The 20,606-nt window shown below is 44.2% G+C and overlaps 1 protein-coding gene across 1 annotated transcript in view; it reads right to left on the bottom strand.

The window, feature by feature from the left end:
* Positions 1 to 20,606, bottom strand: part of si:ch211-246m6.5 (von Willebrand factor D and EGF domain-containing protein) — a 55,851-nt gene that overhangs the window by 15,485 nt on the left and 19,760 nt on the right. The window contains exons 4-19 of the mRNA XM_055166622.1: positions 19,789 to 19,854; positions 18,330 to 18,562; positions 11,930 to 12,019; positions 10,518 to 10,653; positions 9,317 to 9,528; positions 6,908 to 6,981; positions 4,331 to 4,610; positions 4,060 to 4,262; positions 3,175 to 3,986; positions 2,972 to 3,108; positions 2,744 to 2,905; positions 2,522 to 2,626; positions 2,173 to 2,287; positions 631 to 890; positions 336 to 555; positions 69 to 206 (exon numbers count right to left, since the gene is read on the bottom strand). Of these exons, the coding sequence (XP_055022597.1) occupies positions 69 to 206; positions 336 to 555; positions 631 to 890; positions 2,173 to 2,287; positions 2,522 to 2,626; positions 2,744 to 2,905; positions 2,972 to 3,108; positions 3,175 to 3,986; positions 4,060 to 4,262; positions 4,331 to 4,610; positions 6,908 to 6,981; positions 9,317 to 9,528; positions 10,518 to 10,653; positions 11,930 to 12,019; positions 18,330 to 18,562; positions 19,789 to 19,854 (3,243 nt within the window). The remainder of the gene's footprint in view (positions 1 to 68; positions 207 to 335; positions 556 to 630; positions 891 to 2,172; positions 2,288 to 2,521; positions 2,627 to 2,743; positions 2,906 to 2,971; positions 3,109 to 3,174; positions 3,987 to 4,059; positions 4,263 to 4,330; positions 4,611 to 6,907; positions 6,982 to 9,316; positions 9,529 to 10,517; positions 10,654 to 11,929; positions 12,020 to 18,329; positions 18,563 to 19,788; positions 19,855 to 20,606) is intronic.

Genomic DNA, 20,606 nt, shown 5'->3' with positions numbered 1-20,606 from the left:
CTCCATGGAGATATTTTTAATGTCATACTGTATTACATTCTAGGCAAAATGACATGCACTTGGCTCACCTGTGCACGTGGTCCCGTTGCCCCTGGTGCCACGAGGGCAGGGGCCACAGCTGAACGAGCCAAACGTGTTGAAGCACTGGACCCCGAGGTGACATGGTGAACGGGTACACTCATCCACATCCTCCAGACAGGTCAGTCCTGATAAGAACCATGAACCGGTCATGACATATTCTGTTCTCTTTATGTCTCCAGACATTTGAACACACAACACAAGGACATTGGGGAGAAGGCGGCCATTCACCTGACAAGCTGGGGGTGCAGACTCACCTGTCAGACCAGGGGGACAGGTACACCTGTAGCCTGTGTGGGTGCTGACGCAGGCCCCTGCGGAGCAGGGGGAGGACAGGCACGGGTCCAGGGCCTCAGCACAGCGCTCTCCTGTCCTCCCGGGGGGACACACACAGAGGTAGCGCCCCCTGCCTGCTGGGTACTGCACATCAGTCACACAGGAGCCTCCATGCTGACAGCCACAGGGCTCCTGACTGATCTGAGACACACACAACAACAGCTGCCTCACTGCTCATTAACAGTGTGTGTAAAACAACATCCTGTCTGCTCCCACCTCCACAGTCACATGCCTCTGTGCGTTACACTCATCCCACAGGCTCAGCTGGAGCCAGTGTATCACTTCTTCATCCGCTGATGGGACCTTCCAGATCAGGAGCCCTGCCGGGGACAGCGTGGCCCCCGGGGGCCCCTGGTCCAGGTGGAAGAGAAGAGCAGAACCTTCAGGATCAGATGCTGCAAACTGAAAAACAAAGTTCTCTCCTGCAAAAGTCTGCAGCCTGTGCTGTGGCGGGTGGAACACTGGAGCCTCATTCACTGCAGACACATGTTCAGACGTCATATATTTAATATCATACACTTATATCATATACATCATACATGTACATCATACATGTACATCATACATCACACATGTACATCACACATGTACATCACACATACATGTACATCACATGTACATCACACATGTACATCATACATGTACATCACACATATACATCACACATGTACATCATACATGTACATCACACATATACATCACACATGTACATCACACATGTACATCACACATGTACATCACACATGTACATCACACATGTACATCACACATGTACATCATACATGTACATCATACATGTACATCACACATGTACTCATGTGGAGAGATAAGCGGGTGTAACACTGGTATGTGACAGTTGTGTCTGTGAGAGTGTAGGCAGATGCTCACTGTGGTATATTTATGTTTTATAATATTTTACATAAACACAGTAATAATTGGTCAACCTGAATCAGTTCCCACAATGTAAAAGAACAGAGATGAGTGTGTGATGAGCTTAGAGTTTGTGTGTCATGTGTGAGAGCATGTGATGTGTCTCCTGCTGCTCCTACAGCAGAGCTGCTCTCAGGCCTCAGTGCCTCACACACCTCACACACTTTGTGCACAATCACGCCTTCTGTACATTCTCCATGTGCACTCTAGTACTGCCTGTGTGTACCTGTGTGTACCTGTGTGTACCTGTGTGTACCTGTGTGTACCTGTGTGTACCTGTGTGTGTGTGTGCTGTGTGTGTGTGTGTACCTGTGTGTGTGTGTGTATCTGTGTGTGTGTGTGTATGTGTCCTGTGTGTACCTGTGTGTACCTGTGTGTACCTGTGTGTATGTGTGTGTCTGTGTGTACCTGTGTGTACCTGTGTGTATCTGTGTGTACCTGTGTGTACCTGTGTGTACCTGTGTGTATCTGTGTGTATGTGTGTATCTGTGTGTACCTGTGTGTACCTGTGTGTATCTGTGTGTACCTGTGTGTATCTGTGTGTACCTGTGTGTACCTGTGTGTACCTGTGTGTACCTGTGTGTACCTGTGTGTATCTGTGTGTATCTGTGTGTACCTGTGTGTGTGTACCTGTGTGTACCTGTGTGTACCTGTGTGTACCTGTGTGTACCTGTGTGTATCTGTGTGTATCCTGTGTGTATCCTGTGTGTACCTGTGTGTACCTGTGTGTACCTGTGTGTACCTGTGTGTACCTGTGTGTATCTGTGTGTACCTGTGTGTACCTGTGTGTACCTGTGTGTACCTGTGTGTACCTGTGTGTGGTTGTACCTTGGTTGAAGGACCAGCTGGAGGTGGACAGCAGGGGGTCACAGAGGAGACAGGGGCTGCTGGGGCTGGGGTCTCCCTGTGAGAAACACATGCCATCGATGCTGCAGGTGCGCTCCTGCACACACACACAACCAGGGATTTTGTTACTGCAGTACTGAGTATTTGTATCTGTTTATCCTCACATTACAACATTATTACATTAAACAAAAGGCATTTTATTAATAATGAAACATCAAGGAGGTGGAGGACTTGGGCACTTGCCTTCATCTCCTCCCCACATTAGAGAAACATACAGACCAGTAGATTGAGTAGAACCCTAAACAGAAGGGCCATGGGAGCCCAGTGTTACCTTTAACTTACAGAGTCCTGTGGTCCCAGGCTCACACTGCTGACACACGCCGTCATAGAGTGTCAGCACCCGGCCCGCACTCAGCTGGAACCCATCGTTGGTCACCTGCAGCACAGGAGGTGAGACATGAGCAGAGGGGTCTGAGGAGGGGTCTGAGGGGGGAGCTGAGAGGGGGTCTGCGGGGGTCTATGGATGTCCTCAGGATGGGGTGCAGACTCACACCTTGATTTCCCAGCGTGCATAGGGTTGCTGATTGGTCAGGGGGTCTTCCAGGTGCCCAGAGGAGCCGCTCAGAGCCGGCACAGAGCAGTCCAGGACTTTGGAGCTCAGGAACCGAGCCTTAGTCCTCTGGCTCTCTGCAGGGAGCCAGGCCCCGTGTGAGTACTGCAGGAATACACACATGTCAGGGACACTTCACACAGAGAGGAGAGTCACTTCCACAGTCTGTACCGTGAGTCTGGTGGTGTGGCAGCTCAGCTCTGCTGAGTCGATGAAGCCGAGGCCAAAGACTCTGACGCTGCTGCAGTGTGAGGAGTGCAGGTCACACAGCCCACTGTTCTCCAGGTCAGTGATCTCCAGAGGCTGACCTGCACACAGGCCTTCATTATTACACATGTTATAACACGTACACTGTAGAGCAGAGAGACACTTACTGATGGTGAGGCTGCAGTCATAGAAGCTGTGTCCAGGGAAGCACTGGCAGCCTCCCTCTGTACACAGCCCGTTTCCATTGCACAGGTTGGGACAGCGCAGAGCAGTGAGCACAGCCTCCTCATCCCCCTCTGCGTCCTCTCCCCCCTCACTTCTCTCACCCCCCAGCCCCTCCCCCAGGGATGTGTGGGCCCTGTTTTCCAGCAGCCTACGCTCACACTCGTTCTCCAGGTAGGGCAGCAGACCGTCCTCCCACGACAGGTCATCTTTGAGCTGCAAGTCCAGCATGCACAGCTGCACGGCCTCCTCCAGGCGCCGCCCCAGCAGTCCTCTGCACACACTGCCCACAGAGGAGTTGACCAGGGCCTGGCTGCACAGCTCCAGGGCCTTGGCCGAGGTCAGACCGCTGGAGGTGGGCCAGTGTTTCTCCACGGCTGGCCGCGCAGAGGCTAAGTGATCCTCAGGGAAGAAGTAAGAGAACCTGTGGCTCAGCTCAGTCAGGTCAGTCAGGTCAGGGATGACCTGTCTCCTTGGCCGTTCCTCTGTCTTCTCCCCCTCAGCGCCCTCCTGTAGGGAGGGGTCTGAGAGGTGCCTCCTCTCCAGAGACTGTGCATTGAGCTCAGACATGTCCTGCAGATAGTCCAGGGTGCTGTCCATAGAGGGAAACACAGACGTGTAGTCCACATGGTCATGAGAAGAACAGTGTGTGTGAGCAGAGCTGCTGGAGCCGTCAGAGCAGTGACAGAAGCTCTTCTGCTCCTCCTCTTGTGTGACAGGTGGGGTCCTGTCAAACAGACTGTCCCCAGGGCCCATCCTAACACACACATACATATGTAAGAGCAGTGTGTACACAGTGTAATACTACATGAGCACAGCAGGGGGCTCACCTCCACCTCTCCACGAACTGCAGCACCTCTTGTGGGCTGTAGACGGTGCCATCAGGGCCCTGCAGGTCATTGTTGGTGTTGTGGTCGAAGGTTCCGCAGAGGCCCTGTGTGTGGCCGTAGTCCACACTGGGGGCCCGCACAGACAGGCTCATGCCCCAGTCACTGATGTCCGCCCGCACGAAGGCTCCAGACGGGAAGAACAGCTGCAGAACAAGCACAGTCACACGGGGCATGTGCAGGGCTGTGGGCAGAGAAAACACTGGGTACCTACAGTGACCTTCTTTCCGTGGTGGGACTCCAGCACTCGCACTCGGCTCTGTCCAGGGAGTGTTCCTGAGGGCCTGACGGTGAGCCGGGGCCGTGTCTCCTGCCTCTGCCCGTTACACATGTCCAGTACGACCAGCTGAGCGCCCTCTCTCACGGCCACCCCACAGCTGCAGGACACGGCGTGCTCTCTGCTGCCACAGTCCCACAGGCGAGAGTGCACCTCAAAGGCCCTCACCCGGCTCTGGTACAGGACGAACGTGCCCGTCTGCTGCAGCTCGTAATGCCTGCACAAGAGACACACTTATATATGACTGAACTGATACTTTGCTATTGTGAGAACTCAGCTTATCTACAAACTCATCTGAGAGAAAAGACCGAGGCTCAGATTATAATGGTTAAAACTGACAGTGGGAGTGAGTGACCCTTTGCAGAATCTAAATAAAACCTTACACTACAATAATAATAATAATTTAAAAACCGGCTGACTGTAATTATGATGTCAAATGTTTTTTTGTGCATGAAGCTCTCACTCATGTTGCCTGCTGTACTCCTGTGCTGATTCTTGTGTTGGTTCAGTGTAAAAAAGATGTGGTTCTTTTAAAAAATGAGAAAAGGAACCTTTCAAAAGAGCCGACTCATTCACAAACATCACATGACTCGTCTGCACAGAGCTCAGACCGATCAGACGCTTGAGGCAGATGGACGAGTGAACAGTTTTACCTGTAGCTTCACCTGCGCTGTGGAGTCTGGGATGGATTAAAGTTTATTTGATGAATAATTTGAAGTGGTATAATAATGGAATGTAAACAAGCAAAGGCGCACTGCAAAAGTCTTAAATCTCTGAATCTCTCTTGTGACTGTCAAAGTATTTATCTCACATCATCAGTCACTTGAACTGGTACTTTATACACAGACAGCTATTATGGTCACAGCAATCAGTTTTCTAACCACACTGTCTCAGCGATGTGTGAATGGATGTGTTGGGGCAAGGGGGGAGGGGGGGCAAGAGTGTGTTTTAAATGATGTTCTTTTTATATAATTGATACCTAGAGAAACACAATTTGATCTTGCCTGCACAACAGTTGTATGTACAGTAATATGACAGACAATAAAGAGTCATTTGTTATTGACTAGGTCCCATGAGCTGAATTTGTGTGTCGGGTTGCTATCCTGTTTGCATGTGTACAAACCATACACTGTGTATATAAATAGACAAACTAAACTAGTGTTGTAGTCAAGAGCGCACTAAGACCAGTCCAAGACCACAGGGACCAGAACAAGACCAAGACATCTGAGGGTTGAGGCCAAGACAAGACCAAGACTTTTAAAGATCGAGACCAAGACAAGACCAAGACCACGGCCCATCAAGACCAAATCGAAACCATCTTTGTCTTTTTCTACATTTATTTGTATTTTACCATAATTTTGGCACATTTATATAAATACATGTTTTTATAAATCTATATCCATATTATCACTCATCGAGTGTCAGACCTTGAGACCGAGACAAGACCGAGTGCAAACCGAGTGCAAACACGGCTGAGTCCAAGACAAAGAACTCGACCACCGAAATGTGGTCGAGTTCGAGACGAGACCAAGACTGCAAAAAGGTCTTGAGGCCAGTCTCAAGACCAAGACCGGTCTCAAATAATACAACACTAAACTAAACTAAACCAAACTAAACATAGCTAATACACTAGCCGCCACATCCCAAATAGGAGGTGAGCATGGAGTCACTTCCGGCTCCATCGACACTGGCTCTTAACTGACTTTACACTGAAACATCATCGACCCTCTCTATAACTGCCAGCCTTGTGAACTTCATTTGACTGGAAGCAAATACTATGAGTGACGTCACACTCCTATAGTCCACTTCTTTAAACAGTACAAACACTAAATTGTACACACACTAAACTAAAAAACCGAACCACATGATTATGTAAAACAATCGGGGTAGGACTCCATACGTTTTTTAAACTTCATCCTACTCCACCAGGTCCCAAATATGTCATGTACATATCACTATTTTTGTTATCGCTTTTGAATCTTGTTGTACCTGGCTCAAACAAATAAATAAATGAAATGAAATGAAAATGAAATTCCTCCTAATTCTATACAAAGCACGGATATCTGAAATTTTAATTGCAATGAGCAGGCAGAGTAACCCGTCAGATATAAAAGTGTTGAAAGCATGTGCACTGATTCTGTAAAATACTCTGGATGGAAAAAAAACTAACTTAGTTTTAAAGTCTGTTGAAGGTGTTTCCAGTCACTGCTGCAGAACTGAAATGAGGAGCGGCCCAAAGCTGTGTGGGCTTTAGGAACGACCAGGGTCATGTATGTTTTGGTTTGAATGACCTATACATAGCTGTAATGTAACTACTACGCTTTTACGAACTAAGTGAGAGCTAAGAAAGTCCTGAAATACCAAGCTGCATTCGAGTAGGAGGCTCTGGCCATGTGAGCGCGACAGTCGTGTCTTTACAGGTTCATAACGGATCGTCTCTCGTGTTGTAAAGTCCAAAAAAACAGGCCAAACCAGAGTGTGTGGTCAGATTTACGAGGAGGAGGAATGACCTACCTGCCGTCCAGCGTGATGATGTGGGGGTCGGTCAGAGAGTAGCACATGGACGTGGGGATGTCCTGCACTGTGACCTGGGGGCAAAGGGCAAAGGGCAAAGGTCAGCACTGGAACCCACTCATGCTTTCCACAGATTTATAGTACTCAGCTAGATTTACCACCTCATCAAAAACAGACCTGGAGTTGTATTTTGTTTCATTCACACATGTTTGAGTAACTATTTATATCTCCAAAGTCAGAATGCTCTGTTCTGAAGTACAGTTACTCTTACTTGAGTACAATTTTCGGCTACTCTGCCACTTCTGATGCATTCATGGACATCTTTAGTCTCATCCAAGTCAGAGTGTGCATATCAACACGCTCTCAGAGTCCATTATTAAAGTCCTGTTTAGGTCAAAACACTGTGCCTGTAGTCGTGCTCGAACGGAATGTACTGTTTGTGTAGATCCACACCTGTGCCCCCTCCACCCCCTGTGCCCCCTCCTGCCCCTGTGCCCCCTCCTGCCCCACTGGGACCACCACAGTGAGGGGACACGGACTTTTATAGCCCCTATTAAACACAGCTCATGTTTGTTCAGAGGATTAACAGTTGTAACTTGCTGAAGCCAACAGGGTCTAGTCGAGGGGCTCCTTTCTGTGTCACATACAAAAACTCATTTGGTCTGTTTCTCTGGGGGATTGGTATTTCTACAAAATACAGGGTGTCCCAAAAACTTTACATAATTTCGCCAAAAATGTTAGCAATTCTTGTTGAAATAACCTCAAATTTTCACAGAATGTATAGAAACTGATCAAGATTTTATATTTATTGTTTTACTTTTGTTCCGTTTTCAGGTTGAGTCGTTCATTCCCAAAGAGAATAATTTTGCGTCTTGGAATCTGCTGCACACACACTCACCCAAGACTGTGCAGCGTGACTTCAATTAGGAAAAAACCTTCACTCATCAACAGACAAACAAACCAAAAACCAAAACCAAACCAAAAATTTAAAGAGGAAAGCCACTCAAGGATCTGTTAGACCAACATCATCATTGAGCTAGACACAGCAGTTTTCAAGGTAATTGCTTTTAAAATGATGGCAGTTTTTTGGGACATCCTGTATACTTGTGTTTGAAAAAAATATAGAAAGATATATGATATGATTAAAGTATTCACAGGCAAAATGAGTGAAGTGTCTTGCCTAAGGACACAATGACAGAAGTGGCCATTGACCAATAACCCTGCCTGCAAGAATTCTCGCAGTTTTTGAGAGTTCACAGATTCTTGAGAATTCATCTGATCAGACTTCACCTGAAGCGTTACATGTGTGGTCCAGTACACTGTGTGGACACTGACCAAACACAGAGGAGCTTTGTGGTTTGGGCAGAAGTCAGCTCCAAACAAACCAGAATAAACATACTTCAGCCTGAGCAAAAGAGAAATTCAATTCTATCAAACGGACAAAAGTCTTTGATGGAAGACATTTAGCAGCTCATCCAAGCTGCTTCTTCAGATCAGAACTGGAATGGATCCTTCCTGGACGCCTGAGGGATTATAAAGACAAACTTCAGCCTATTTTAACAGAACTTTGTTGCTTTGTGCATTTGTGGACAGTGATGTCTTTGCTTTCATCTGAACTGGATGTAAAAACACAGTGGAACATTCATCAAACTGTTAATATGTCATTTAGAGCAGTACATGTAGTTACAGTGCATCTCAACCAGTGCTGGGGAGTAACAGATTACATGTACCGGAGTTACATAATCAGAGTACAAATTATGAGTAACTATATTCAGTTACAGTTACTGTTTCAATGAGTGGTAATTGGATTACAGTTACTTTGTTGAAATAAATAGATTACACAGCGATATTTTCTTGTCTTCATATTTTGGGCTATTTTGGACAATTTTTTAAAAATTAGTATTTCCACTCATTGCCAGAAACTGAAACAGAACACGGCAGTAAGAGCAGTGTTAACATCTTGTTAAAGTTGGTGGCGTCAGTCACACAAAGGACGAGGTCGAGGAGCCAGTAGAACAAAGGCAGCAGTGCACGAGTAAAAACACATTTGTGTCCTCGAAATTCAGACATCACTTTGTATTTAACGAAGAGAGGGACCGCGCTTCCTCCTGTGCGCCTCTAAACCAGGACTAAACCAGGACTAAACCAGGACTAAACCAGGACTAAACCAGGACTAAACCAGGACTAACACCAGGACTAAAACCAGGTCTGAACCAGGACTAAACCAGGACTAAAACCTTATGACCCATACGAGCGTTCATGTTATAGTTGAGGTGTTGAAGTTCCAGCTAAATCAACTTCAGATTGTTTTTAAAAAAAAGCTGAGATTAAAGTCTGTCAGAGCCTCAGACAGAGCAGAGCCTACAGTTAGCATCACACCCCTGCTGCATCATTAGTATCAACCCGTACTTTGAGAGGTGCGGGTGAGTAGTTCCTCCACAGTCTGGGAGCGGTGGGTCCGAAGCGGGCGCTGACGAGGCTGGCGCGGTTGTGGTCACGGGTGAAGTCTGTTACCGCGGTGACAGTGAAGGAGCCCTGCCCGCACACGCTGCCGTTACACCTGCTCGCCATCAGCTCCGCCTGGCACGCCGACAGAGCGATGTTAGGAGGCTGGCCGGAGTCTGTGGAGGGCACACATCACAAAAACACCGTCAGTTGGTGTCTCGTACAGAACAGGGCCAGTTCAGATTGTGAGTGAAAAAGTATCAAAAATTAGATACTTATAGATTTGGTTAATTTAATAAAATAATAAACAATAGAATAAAACCGAACACTTTCTTTAAGCTGGGAGTACACTGTGCAATGTTTTGGCTTAATCGTGTGTCGTGCTTCGTGTAGTAAACATGGGGTAACGAGAACCAATTAATACCTCACGACCAGCTCCCGATCGGCAATCGTAGGTCACAAGAAAATCAAACCTGTTTCAAATCCAGTCACCTCTCATGAGGGTTTCGCTCTGTTGAAGTTGTTCCATGAGCAGATTTGCCAGAATCTGCCAAACTGCCCATGCACTGACACAGAAGTGGAATGTAAGAATATGAAGTTGGTGGAGGACCATGGCGGGCCAGTGAGTGATTTGAACACATGCAATAGAGGCTCAGCTAATGGAGCTTTGGCAAGCTCCATGATCACAACAAAAGAGAGAAGAGTTGTGGAGAGATTGGCGCTCAGTTGCAGCTTTTACCAAGGCAGCACGTCTGTCTTTTTCCAGCATTGGGTCTCCTCACATTTCATTTCTCATATTTCAGGTCGCATCCGAGCATCGGATCATATAGTGTGAGAACAGTGATGATGGAGTGAAATGATGGGAAATATTGCACAGTGTATGTCCGGCATTAGACAAGAGAATGTGATTTTCATCATTAAGTCAAAGTACTTTCCTTTCTATTCCCTTGTGTCTTTATATCTGTGTATCCCCTCAGTGGTTCAGGTAAGTTCCACACTGGTCCATATACATAAACAACATTCTAACTTTTTTTGTAGTAATACCTGCTCAAATGAGAATCTAGTTTCAATACTAGTTTCTGTTTTTCAATACTGTTGAAAACCCTAGTTGTATCACTTGACACAGTTGAAAGTGCATTTAACGTGAGTGATGTGTGAGACTGACCGGGCTGCTGGACGCTCAGTGACAGGGGCAGTCCACAGTGGGGGCTCCGGTGTGGGCAGGGCAGGGGCACGGTGCTGGACAGGCTCACCCGGTGCTCCTGGCTGTCCTCAGAGATGATCAGAGAGCCTGGAGAGAACTAAACAACACACACACAGTCATCTGCAGTAGACTGGATAAACAAGTGGAGTGAGTGAGTGTGACGTCACCCACACCGTTCAGCTCCAGTCAAATGAAGCTCATCGAGGCTTGCAGTTATAGTGATGAATTTGAATATATTGATTATACATATTTGGATTTCCGACCGCAGGTATCATAGTAACCAAAGAGCCGATCTGGAGCGACGCAGTTGAAGGTAACGCCCCTTCGCCGCCCACAACACTGTCAACCAAACACTAGCGGGAGCAAACTTGGGGAAAGAAACTGTTTAATTGCTCTGTTATTAAAGTTATATATTGATTTACAAAAATAGTGAAATAAAAATGCCAGTTCCATGTTGGTCCATGTTAATGTTCATTATCTTTTGAATTCCAGTTAAGAATGAAAAACAATAAAATGGGAAAACAGTTTGTTATTTATTTTTTCTGTTTTAGTGTCAAACAAAAAAAAAAATTTGACCTGTATTTGCAATATTTAATTTAAAGTTTATTTCAGATAACACCAATCAAAAATTTGTCTCTGTGCCTATTTTAATTTTGATATTTTATTCTCTCTGGTTTATTTGCCCCGGAAGTTCTGCTGCTAGAAGAGAATAAAATATCAAAATTGAAACAGGAAATAGACTGTTTTTTGATTGGCATTATTTGAAATAAACTTTAAATTAAATATTGGAAATAGAGGTCGAAAATCATTGTTTGTTTGTTTTTTACACTAAAATGGAACAATGAAATAACAAACTGTTTGCCCATTTTATTTTATTTTTTTCATTCTTAATTGAAATTCAAAAGAACAACTCATTAGCAGTTTTTTCCATTATTCATTTTCCATTAAACACACAATCGAAAAACAGAAAAAACAAATCGTTATCCGTTGTTTTATTTTGATTTTGGAGATAAATAATGAAGAAAGTAGTTGGTTTTTTGGGTTTTTTTTATACTTGCAATTTTCTTATTTTCAGTTTTATTAAAAAAAAAAAAGAATGAATGATAAAGAGATTGTACACAGACCGATGTAGAGCAGGTTAATGCGAATATTTTAAGGTTAGAATGACGAGCCTGACAGTCGCAGTCACAGAGAGAGAGGCCACGGTTTTTCAATAGAAAGTGAATTGGAGCCAGAGTCCATGGAGCCAGAAGCGCGTCCATGCTCACTTCCTATTTAGAACGCGGTGACTAGCAGGTCAGCTTGGTCCATAAATATAAACAGTCTACTTTGGGGTATGGGCCTAATATAAGAGGAGCACAGAGGAGCTTTACCTGCAGTCCTGCGAAGAAAGCCTCACTCTCCCTCACAGCAGAGCGACTCACGGAGGAGTTAACCTCATACACCGACACACTGCACGAGAACTGTCCAAGCACAAGAAAAACACAAAATCAATGAGTGTGCAGGAAAGATTAAGCTCAGAACAATATCTGCAAATCTGAAAAACTCACATGAAGTTCTGTGAAGTAGTGTGGACTTTAAATCATGTTATAATCTCGTTTCCTCATCAAAAACATACCTGCAGTTCATTCACAGAGCATGCATTTGGGTACGACTCAGTTCTTCTCTCAAACAGAAAACACTCTGAGATGTTGTGATGTCATGTGGTAATACAGGAAGTGCTCCACTGTGTTTTTAAACTCCACACACCTACTAGAATCATTTGGATCATTTATTAAACCCTTGAATTGCTGATCTCTGCTGAACTAAAGGTAACTTGACTTGAAAACTACAGCTATGTGACATCACAAGGTGGAACAGAGCATTTTGTTTGGAGATGTAAACAGACTGATAATAAAAACTTACTCAAACATGTGCGAATGAAACAAAACACAACTCCAGATATGTTTTGATGAGGTAACATTTTAACGTGGCTTAAAGCTCTCAAGAGTCAAGTTTGTGTTATATATCAACAGCAGAGGTCTGTGTGGGACTGAATTTTTAGTCCCGCTCCCCCAAAGAATTATCATTTTCAGTCCCGCATCTGTAATATTTTGTCCCGCTCCTGCCCACAAATTCTGCAAGATGGGGATGTTCGCTTTCTTAAACTCTATCAAACACGGAGAAGCGGAAAAGAATTGTCTAAAATGTGCATGAGATTAGAACACGTCCGCAAATTTAGGCTGCTTAAAATGTTTTTATTAATGCCAAATAAAATATCCAGCACAAATGATGTATGACAGACAAGCATGAATCATTTGTATATTTTACTTGACACTCATGTTTAGTTTGCGGGACTGCAATTTATCATCCCACCCACCCGCTCCCGCATCATGCAGTCCTGCTCCCACATGCGCCCACAATGAGATTTCAAAATGTGTCCCACGCTGCACTGTTTTGTGTCGGGTCCCACGGGTCCAGTGGGAGGCCCGTGGGAGCGCAGGGCTCTAATCAACAGTCTGCAGCCTTTTTTTGTGCCACGGACCGGTTTAATATTAGACAATATTTTCAGTGACCGACCTTTAAGGTGTGGTGGGTAAATACGACATAATAAAATGATACGACCAACACAAAAACTGTGGTATTCTGTAAATATAATAAATGTTTAAAGACGTCTGTTTTTTACTCATTTTGCAGCTTGTGGGTTAATGTATCTTTAGTGTTAATGTATCATGTGACCAAGACAAGTAGCATGCATCAAAAGTGAGTGAAGAGTGAGTCATAGATGAATGTAATGGAGAGAATTCGGTCATTTTTCAAAATAAAACACTCTTCAAACTCAGATAATAAATAAAATAAAATTATAAAATAATAAGAAATAATGTAAGTTAGTTGTTCTTTCTGTTAGGCCCGCTACCAAATGGCCCATGGACCAGTACCAGTCCTGGGACCGCTGTTATATATACCCTTTAAATTGGAACTAAACACTAGAGCAACTTTTTTTGCTACTAAACTGTGTATACAGTGTTTGAATAGTTCTGAAACATAAGTCGTCTTTGGCAATTTTAGTGCAAACTAGGTGCATTTGCAGATTTGTGGTCAAAGTGTATAAAAGCGGGTGTGCAATTTCAGATCCTAGACTGCCCTGATTATAGCCACGTGTTTCCCTTTACAAACACCTACAAACATCAGTCTCAGAGAACACCGGGATCATTCTCATTTGTTAAAGAGCCCATCTCATGCAAAATAACTCTTCTGCACATAAACAAGCACAATTTGGGTTTTGGAACATCCATTACACAATAGTTCTGAAATCTTACTGATTTCTTGGAGACAGTCACAGACCAGGAACTATGAAAGGTCGACTATTGCTCCTCCCCCGCCCGTCCTGAGAAAGCACAGGCTCCGCCCTCCAAACGTGACGTAGGCGACGAGTGAGCCGCCCTTCCTCCGCCATCTCAGGGAGGGAGGGGGAGACAGACGTGACCCTGATAGTGGTAGGAATAAACTTTTATTCATCATGGTGATACAGCGCGTTCAGCCGCATGTGTTGGACCCGGAATCGGCGTCATCGTTGTTAGCAGCTTTAGTTCATTGTCATGTGGGAGGGTGGCAGAAATATGCTGCAATTTGTTAAAAAAACTGCCAAATTAATCTAAAAACCACTTTGGCGACATATACAGAGCTTTCTACCTTCACTCTTAGAAGGTAGAAAGCTCTGAAAAGTTGATTTTGCATGAGATGGGCCCTTTAAATCAAATCAAAATCAAATCAAATCAAATCAAATCAAATCAAAATCAAAATCAAATCAAATCAAACTTTATTTATAAAGCACTTTTCATACAAAATGCAACACAAAGTGCTTTACAGTGATTAAAAACAGTCCCGCATTTCCAACCACCCAACCACCCACCCACCAACCCAACCCCCACACCCCAACCCCACATAGTCAAACAACCCAAACACACACACTCACTTACACACAAACATGCACACACACACACACATACACACTCACACTCACACGCTAAAATACATAACCGGACACAATAAAATGTGAGGCTGAATACAGGCGAACCAGTTGAGAAAGCACCATCAGAGGAGCCGTCTGCACCGGGAGCAGAGAGACGTCCACCACCACCAGGAACCACCACAGGGTCCAGGGGAGAGATGAAGCCCAGGCACCTGAGGCCCAAGCACCATCCCTCCACCAGGAGCCCACATGACAGACCCAGCAGCCACAGCTGACCTCCACTCCCGATGCAGAGGCTCCTACAAAGGAAACACTGGAAATCCTAAAAAATATGCCTAAGATAAATAAATATAGTAAAATGTGTACAATAAAAACAAGTAAAAGTATAAGATTTCAATCAAAAGCTAAGCTAAAAAGGTGGGTCTTGAGCCTACTCTTAAAAACATGAACGTTCTCTGCAGCCCTGAGCTCCTCCGGCAGGCAGTTCCATAGACGAGGGCCATAGTGCTGAAAAGACGCCTCTCCGTGAGTGTGTGTCCTGACTTTGGGAATGACCAGGAGCCTGCTGCCGGAGGAGCGCAGGGTCCGCGAGGGTTCGTAAGGTAAAAGCAGTTCTGAAAGATAAGAGGGCCCAAGACCATTAAGACATTTAAAAACCAGTAAAAGAACTTTAAAATCGATCCTGAAACACACAGGGAGCCAATGCAGTGATTTTAAAACCGGCGTAATGTGGTCCCGCCCTCTGGTCCTCGTCAGGACACGTGCTGCTGAATTTTGTAATAATTGCAAACCTGAAATACTCTTTTGGGAAGACCAGAGAGCAAGGCATTACAGTCGTCTATTCGACCGGTGATAAAAGCATGCATCAGCGTCTCTGTGTTGGCCAGAGAGAGAATGGGGCGGACTCTGGCTATGTTTTTTAGGTGATAAAAACAATTTTTGTGATGTTCTTAATGTGTGGGATAAAAGTTAGCTCAGAGTCAAAAATGACGCCCAGGTTTTTAAACCTGCACTATTTGTTAGTAGGAGTGTAAAGATATCCAGGTCTACGATACGATATCATCACGGTATGAACCTCATGGTATGATATTTATTGCAATATTGTGGGAAAGCTGAAGATGTGTGGAGGCTCATGATTATGGATGTAGCGATATCCAAATCTCTCAGTACAATGTTTTCACAATATACATCTTACAGTATGATATTTATTGTGATATTTTGTGGAGGCTAAACACCTAAAACTGTTAATATGTGACTTTTTCCTCTTAAAATGCCTTGATTTAAGACTTAATCCACAGAACTAAGACTTAAAAGTGTTAGAACTGTTATTTCTTCTTGTAGTCTGCACTGAAATGGAGCAAAGGATCATGGCTTATGTAGTTCCCTCTGTCTTTTTTTAGCTTTTGCTGCACCATAACTCTTCATTTAAGCAAAGGAACTTTTAATTCGATATATTGTGATGGTCCACGATATTATTGTGAGAACTTTGATGATACGACATCACAATATTTTGGTTATTGTTACATCCCTATTTCTTAGGGTTGTCAAAAGTATCGAAAATTATTCACTGATCGATTCTAAAACTAATATAGAAACTAGATACTCATTTGAGCAGGTATCGATACTAAAAAAAGTCACATTCACAGAACAGAAATGAAGCTTTCCTGAATGTCTTTAGAATGATCTTGAGCTCAGACACATGGACACTATGAACCTACCTGGACCACTGAGGATTACACACATATAAGGACACATGGGAACAGTTTGATAAATAAACACTATTTGAAGTTGTACAGTATGAGGTTCCTGGTCCAGTGCTCTCACAGCAGTAGTATCTGGCGGCACATGTGAGTGCAGGCTGGTGCGATGGTCTATGCACTACATTCACATGGCTCACTGATAAGACCCAGCTCATGTCCAAATATGGCAGCCAGCCCCAGTGCACACAACATGTTTACAGTGTGTGGAGGAGCACGGCTTTGTCCACAACCATTATACTGTTATGGGAAAGGGGCATTCTATACCTCCTTCTGTTTTTGTGCAAGTTCTTTATTTTACTTTAGGTCCCCTGGAAATTATTGGTTGTTTGTCTATAACTCAGGCGGGTGGTATTTTAGTTTCATCTTAGAATGAAACTAAACACTAAATCCACTTTTTTGCTCCTGAACTGTGTTTATACTGTCTGAATATACTACTGAAAAGTCATTTTTGCCAATTTCTGTGAAAATTAGGTAAATTAGCAGTTTTCTGATCAAAAGCTGAGTATGTGCTGCCTCCAGAGGTCACGGCGATTACATGTAATTACATGTAGTTGGTGACATCACCAGTTACTGCCTGATCACAGTTTGTGATGTCTGCAGGGGCAGAGTTTCAAGTGTGGATACCTGTTAGAACGGATGGGGAATTTATTTTTTCCAAGGGGCCACATGAGAAACATAAAATATTGTAGAGGCCAAAATGCTTAACTCACTTCTGCAGAATATTAATTATATACACACACACAGATTTACATATTGTGTCATTTTGCAAGTGAAAACTCATTTTGAGCGTTTGTATCCGCAATCCCGTCTTTTCGGTCATTACCCAGAGCTCATGACCATAGGTGAGGGCTCAGCTCACTCTTCATCACAATGGTTCAATACAGCGACCGCATCACTACAGACACTGCACCCATCCTCCTGTCAATCTCACAGAACGTGAGAGATCGCGGATACAAGCGCTCAAAATGAGTTTCCTCCGCAGGGTGGCTGGGCGCTCCCTTAGAGATAGGGTGAGGAGCTCAGTCACATGGGAGGAGCTCGGAGTAGAGCCGCTGCTCCGCCACGTCGAGAGGAGCCAGTTGAGGTGGCTTGGGCATTTGTTCTGGATGTCTTGGACGCCTCCCTCGGGAGGTGTTCTGGGCATGTCCCACCGGGAGGAGGCCCCGGGGAAGACCCAGGACACACTGGAGGGACTATGTCTATGTCTATGACTACCTCCTTGGGGTCCCCCCGGAAGAGCTGGAGGACGTGTCTGGGGTGAAGGAAGTCTGGGAGTCCCTGCTTAGCCTGCTGCTCCTTGACCCGGCCCCGGATAAGCAGAAGAAAATGGATGGATATCGCGTGAGATCACGGGACCTACAATGGGACTCAGTGGGACTTCTGTCGACTTTTAAAAACTCCATCCAGAGTATTTTACAGGATCATTGCACATGTTTTTAACACTTTTATATCTTTAATCTGCAAATGTTTCACTGTCTCATGTCTCTATTCACTGTTTCATGTTTGTGATGTTTTATTCTGCCTCTTGCCAGGTCGTCATTGCAACTGAGAAGGTGTTCTCAATTGACTTAGCTGGTCAAATATTGAATAAATAAAACAAATGGGTGACGTAGGCTTGTGAGTGGAGCTTTGAACAGAATCTTACAGCTGACAGTGAGGAGAGTTCCCAGGAGAGATCGCTAAAATACTCAAACATGCACAGATGACATCTAAAACATCTTCAGGCATGTTCAGATGAGGGAACAATGATGTAACATGGTGGAAAGCTCCAAAAATCAATTCTGCATAATACTCTCTTTAATCATTAGGTGTATTCCAGTTCCACAGGCTCTCTCTGTCTGACATCTTTTCTTTAAGTCAGACAGGAGGAGCTGTGTAGAGCCGAGCGTATGGAGGGTACCTGTAATGGATTTAACATGGGCCACATTCTGCATGCCAATCTGTAACTGATTTTCCCCCTCTTCCTCCTCCCCCTCCTTCTCCCTTTGTTCTGCCTCTATCTTTGGCCGGGCTTTGTGAGGATGTACCAGGTCAGACTTGAGAGGGTCTGGGACACATTACCGTTTCCCCGAGCCTGAAGTGAACCCCATCCATCTCCACCAGAGAGAAGGGGCGCAGCGTGGCCTCCTGCCTGACCTCGGCCTTCATGCTCTGGCCGATGTACCTTGCCCACAGGACCTGGAAGCCCACCGGAGCCCTCCACGGCGGGGGGGAGAAGGAGCAGCGGAGGTGCACGCTCTGCCCCACGAGCTCCGAGGTGATGAGGGGTCGGGTCAGCAGAGGAGGGACGGGAGCTGGACACAAGGGGAGAGTTACTTCAGGGAACACACAGTTTGTACTTTGCAGCTGATGTCAATATTCTCTGGAGGTGTGATGTAGCTGTTAGTCACTCTTACGTTTTTGTTGAAATACAAACTCCTAAACAGGACCATGAACATTTGTACTGATCAAAGCCTACTGAAAATGTGCTGATTAAATCCTTTTTTTTTTTTTTCTTGGCTTGATTTATTTAAAACTCTTCTGGCTGCTAATATGTGCATTGTGTAACCATGGGGTCTGGTCAAGCAGAAGTAAACAGCAAGGCCAAAAATTCAAGTTAATGCATCTGATATAAAAATGTATTGAACAGATACATATGTACTCTAGTTTATGAAACTGTTGACCTTTTTTCTGTACTATTTTTGGTTCTAAAGTTCCATATGTTTTAAACAGACCATGTATGAAACATGGAACAAAAATTAGTTCCCAAATTTCAAGATCTGCAAATCATGTAAATAAATGGATGTATTTCATCATATCTTGTGTTATTCCATCTTTGAACTGTTGATGAAGGTACATGATTTTTCCAAAAAAAAAAAAAAAAAAGTATTTAAAATGATCAAAATTTGCTTGGAAGGACTGACATATTTTATAGAAATAGTTACCTATTACTAAAGTATTCGGAAGAAAAAAGCAACAAATGATGTAAAATCCTGCACCTTCTACTTGTTTGAACAATTTTCCCTCCGTTACTTTTCCCTCCGTTACCATGACCTTTCTTAATAAAAAATCTCATGAGTCAAAAAATAAGAGGTTTTTCAACCTAATCTTGTACCATATGGTAGAAAACTATATGAAGCAAATATTCAAACCAGTTTGTTAAGGATATGGAAGTGAGAACCAAGAGTTATCACTGTTTGGATTTATTGCCCAAAAAGTGCTGCATATTTCATTCCCTCTGTTACCAACATGAGTTTTTAAGTTTTTTGTCAACAACTTGAAAGAATATCACAGGTTTAACTTGACCCTGTTGGAGTGTAACTCTTTCCTACATTCTAATACTTTACTTATTTCAATAGTCCCTCTAGTTTCTGAATAATTAATAATATATTTGAATGTAAAAAATCTGCCCCAGTTTCCCTCCGTTACCGCTTGACCGGACCCCATGGAAACTCCTGAATATTTCACCATAGAAACACATGTAGAACATCCCCAGCGTGACGTCACTCCAAAGTATCAATACAAATCAACTGTGTCTGACCTGTGCATCTGCCGTTGGCCTCCACCTCTCCTGGAGCACAGCGTCTGGGGGAAACGTCCGGAGCAGCTAAAACATTACACACAAAAAATATACATTACTTTACTTTTAACGAGGAAACAGTGAACATGTGTTGACATGTTGGTGTAAGCACGCAGCAGAAATGAACACGGTGTGATGGCAGAAACGTTTAAAACAGATCTAGTGATGATTTATGGATGAACTGTGCAGAGCTTCAATCTATGAAATCACAATTCTGGGAAATTTCAAGGGTCACTCTGGGGAGGCTCAAAGGGAAAGGAACTTAACAGAGGATTACTGAAACCAGTGTGTATGAAATGTCATACAACCATCCACATATGTTTTTGACAAGAGAACTATATTTTAACATGGTTTTAAAACTCAAAACAAGAGTCTCCAACCTGGAGCTTGGGAACTGCCATAGACTGTATAAAGAAGTGGACTAAGTGAGTGTGACGTCACTCACAGTGTTCAGCGTTGCTCAAATAATGCTCGTGATGTTCATGGTTACAGGAGCCAATATGAAGCCAGACTCAGACAGAGGATTTTTTTGACAGACAAAATAGAAAAAATAAAATTCAGGATCATGTGTTGTGGGTTAATATGAATTTAAGACCAAAAAGACGAGGCTCACTGCAGAAGTTACACAGAGAGAAGCCACAAGATCCCAGTATAAGTCCATTGGAGCCAGAGTCAGAAGGAGCCAGAAGAGCCTCCTGGTGAGCATCATATCTGGCTCACGTCAGCTAGAGCGTTAGCTATGTCCACTCATATATACAGTCTATGGGAGCTACTGGTCA

Source organism: Boleophthalmus pectinirostris, unplaced genomic scaffold, assembly GCF_026225935.1.
Source record: "Boleophthalmus pectinirostris isolate CB_2022bp ecotype Guang Dong unplaced genomic scaffold, ASM2622593v1 HiC_scaffold_11, whole genome shotgun sequence".
In the NCBI taxonomy this organism is placed as follows: domain Eukaryota; kingdom Metazoa; phylum Chordata; class Actinopteri; order Gobiiformes; family Gobiidae; genus Boleophthalmus; species Boleophthalmus pectinirostris.
The sequence above is the reverse complement of the archived record's forward strand: the minus strand, read 5'-3'. Positions and strand labels throughout refer to the sequence as shown.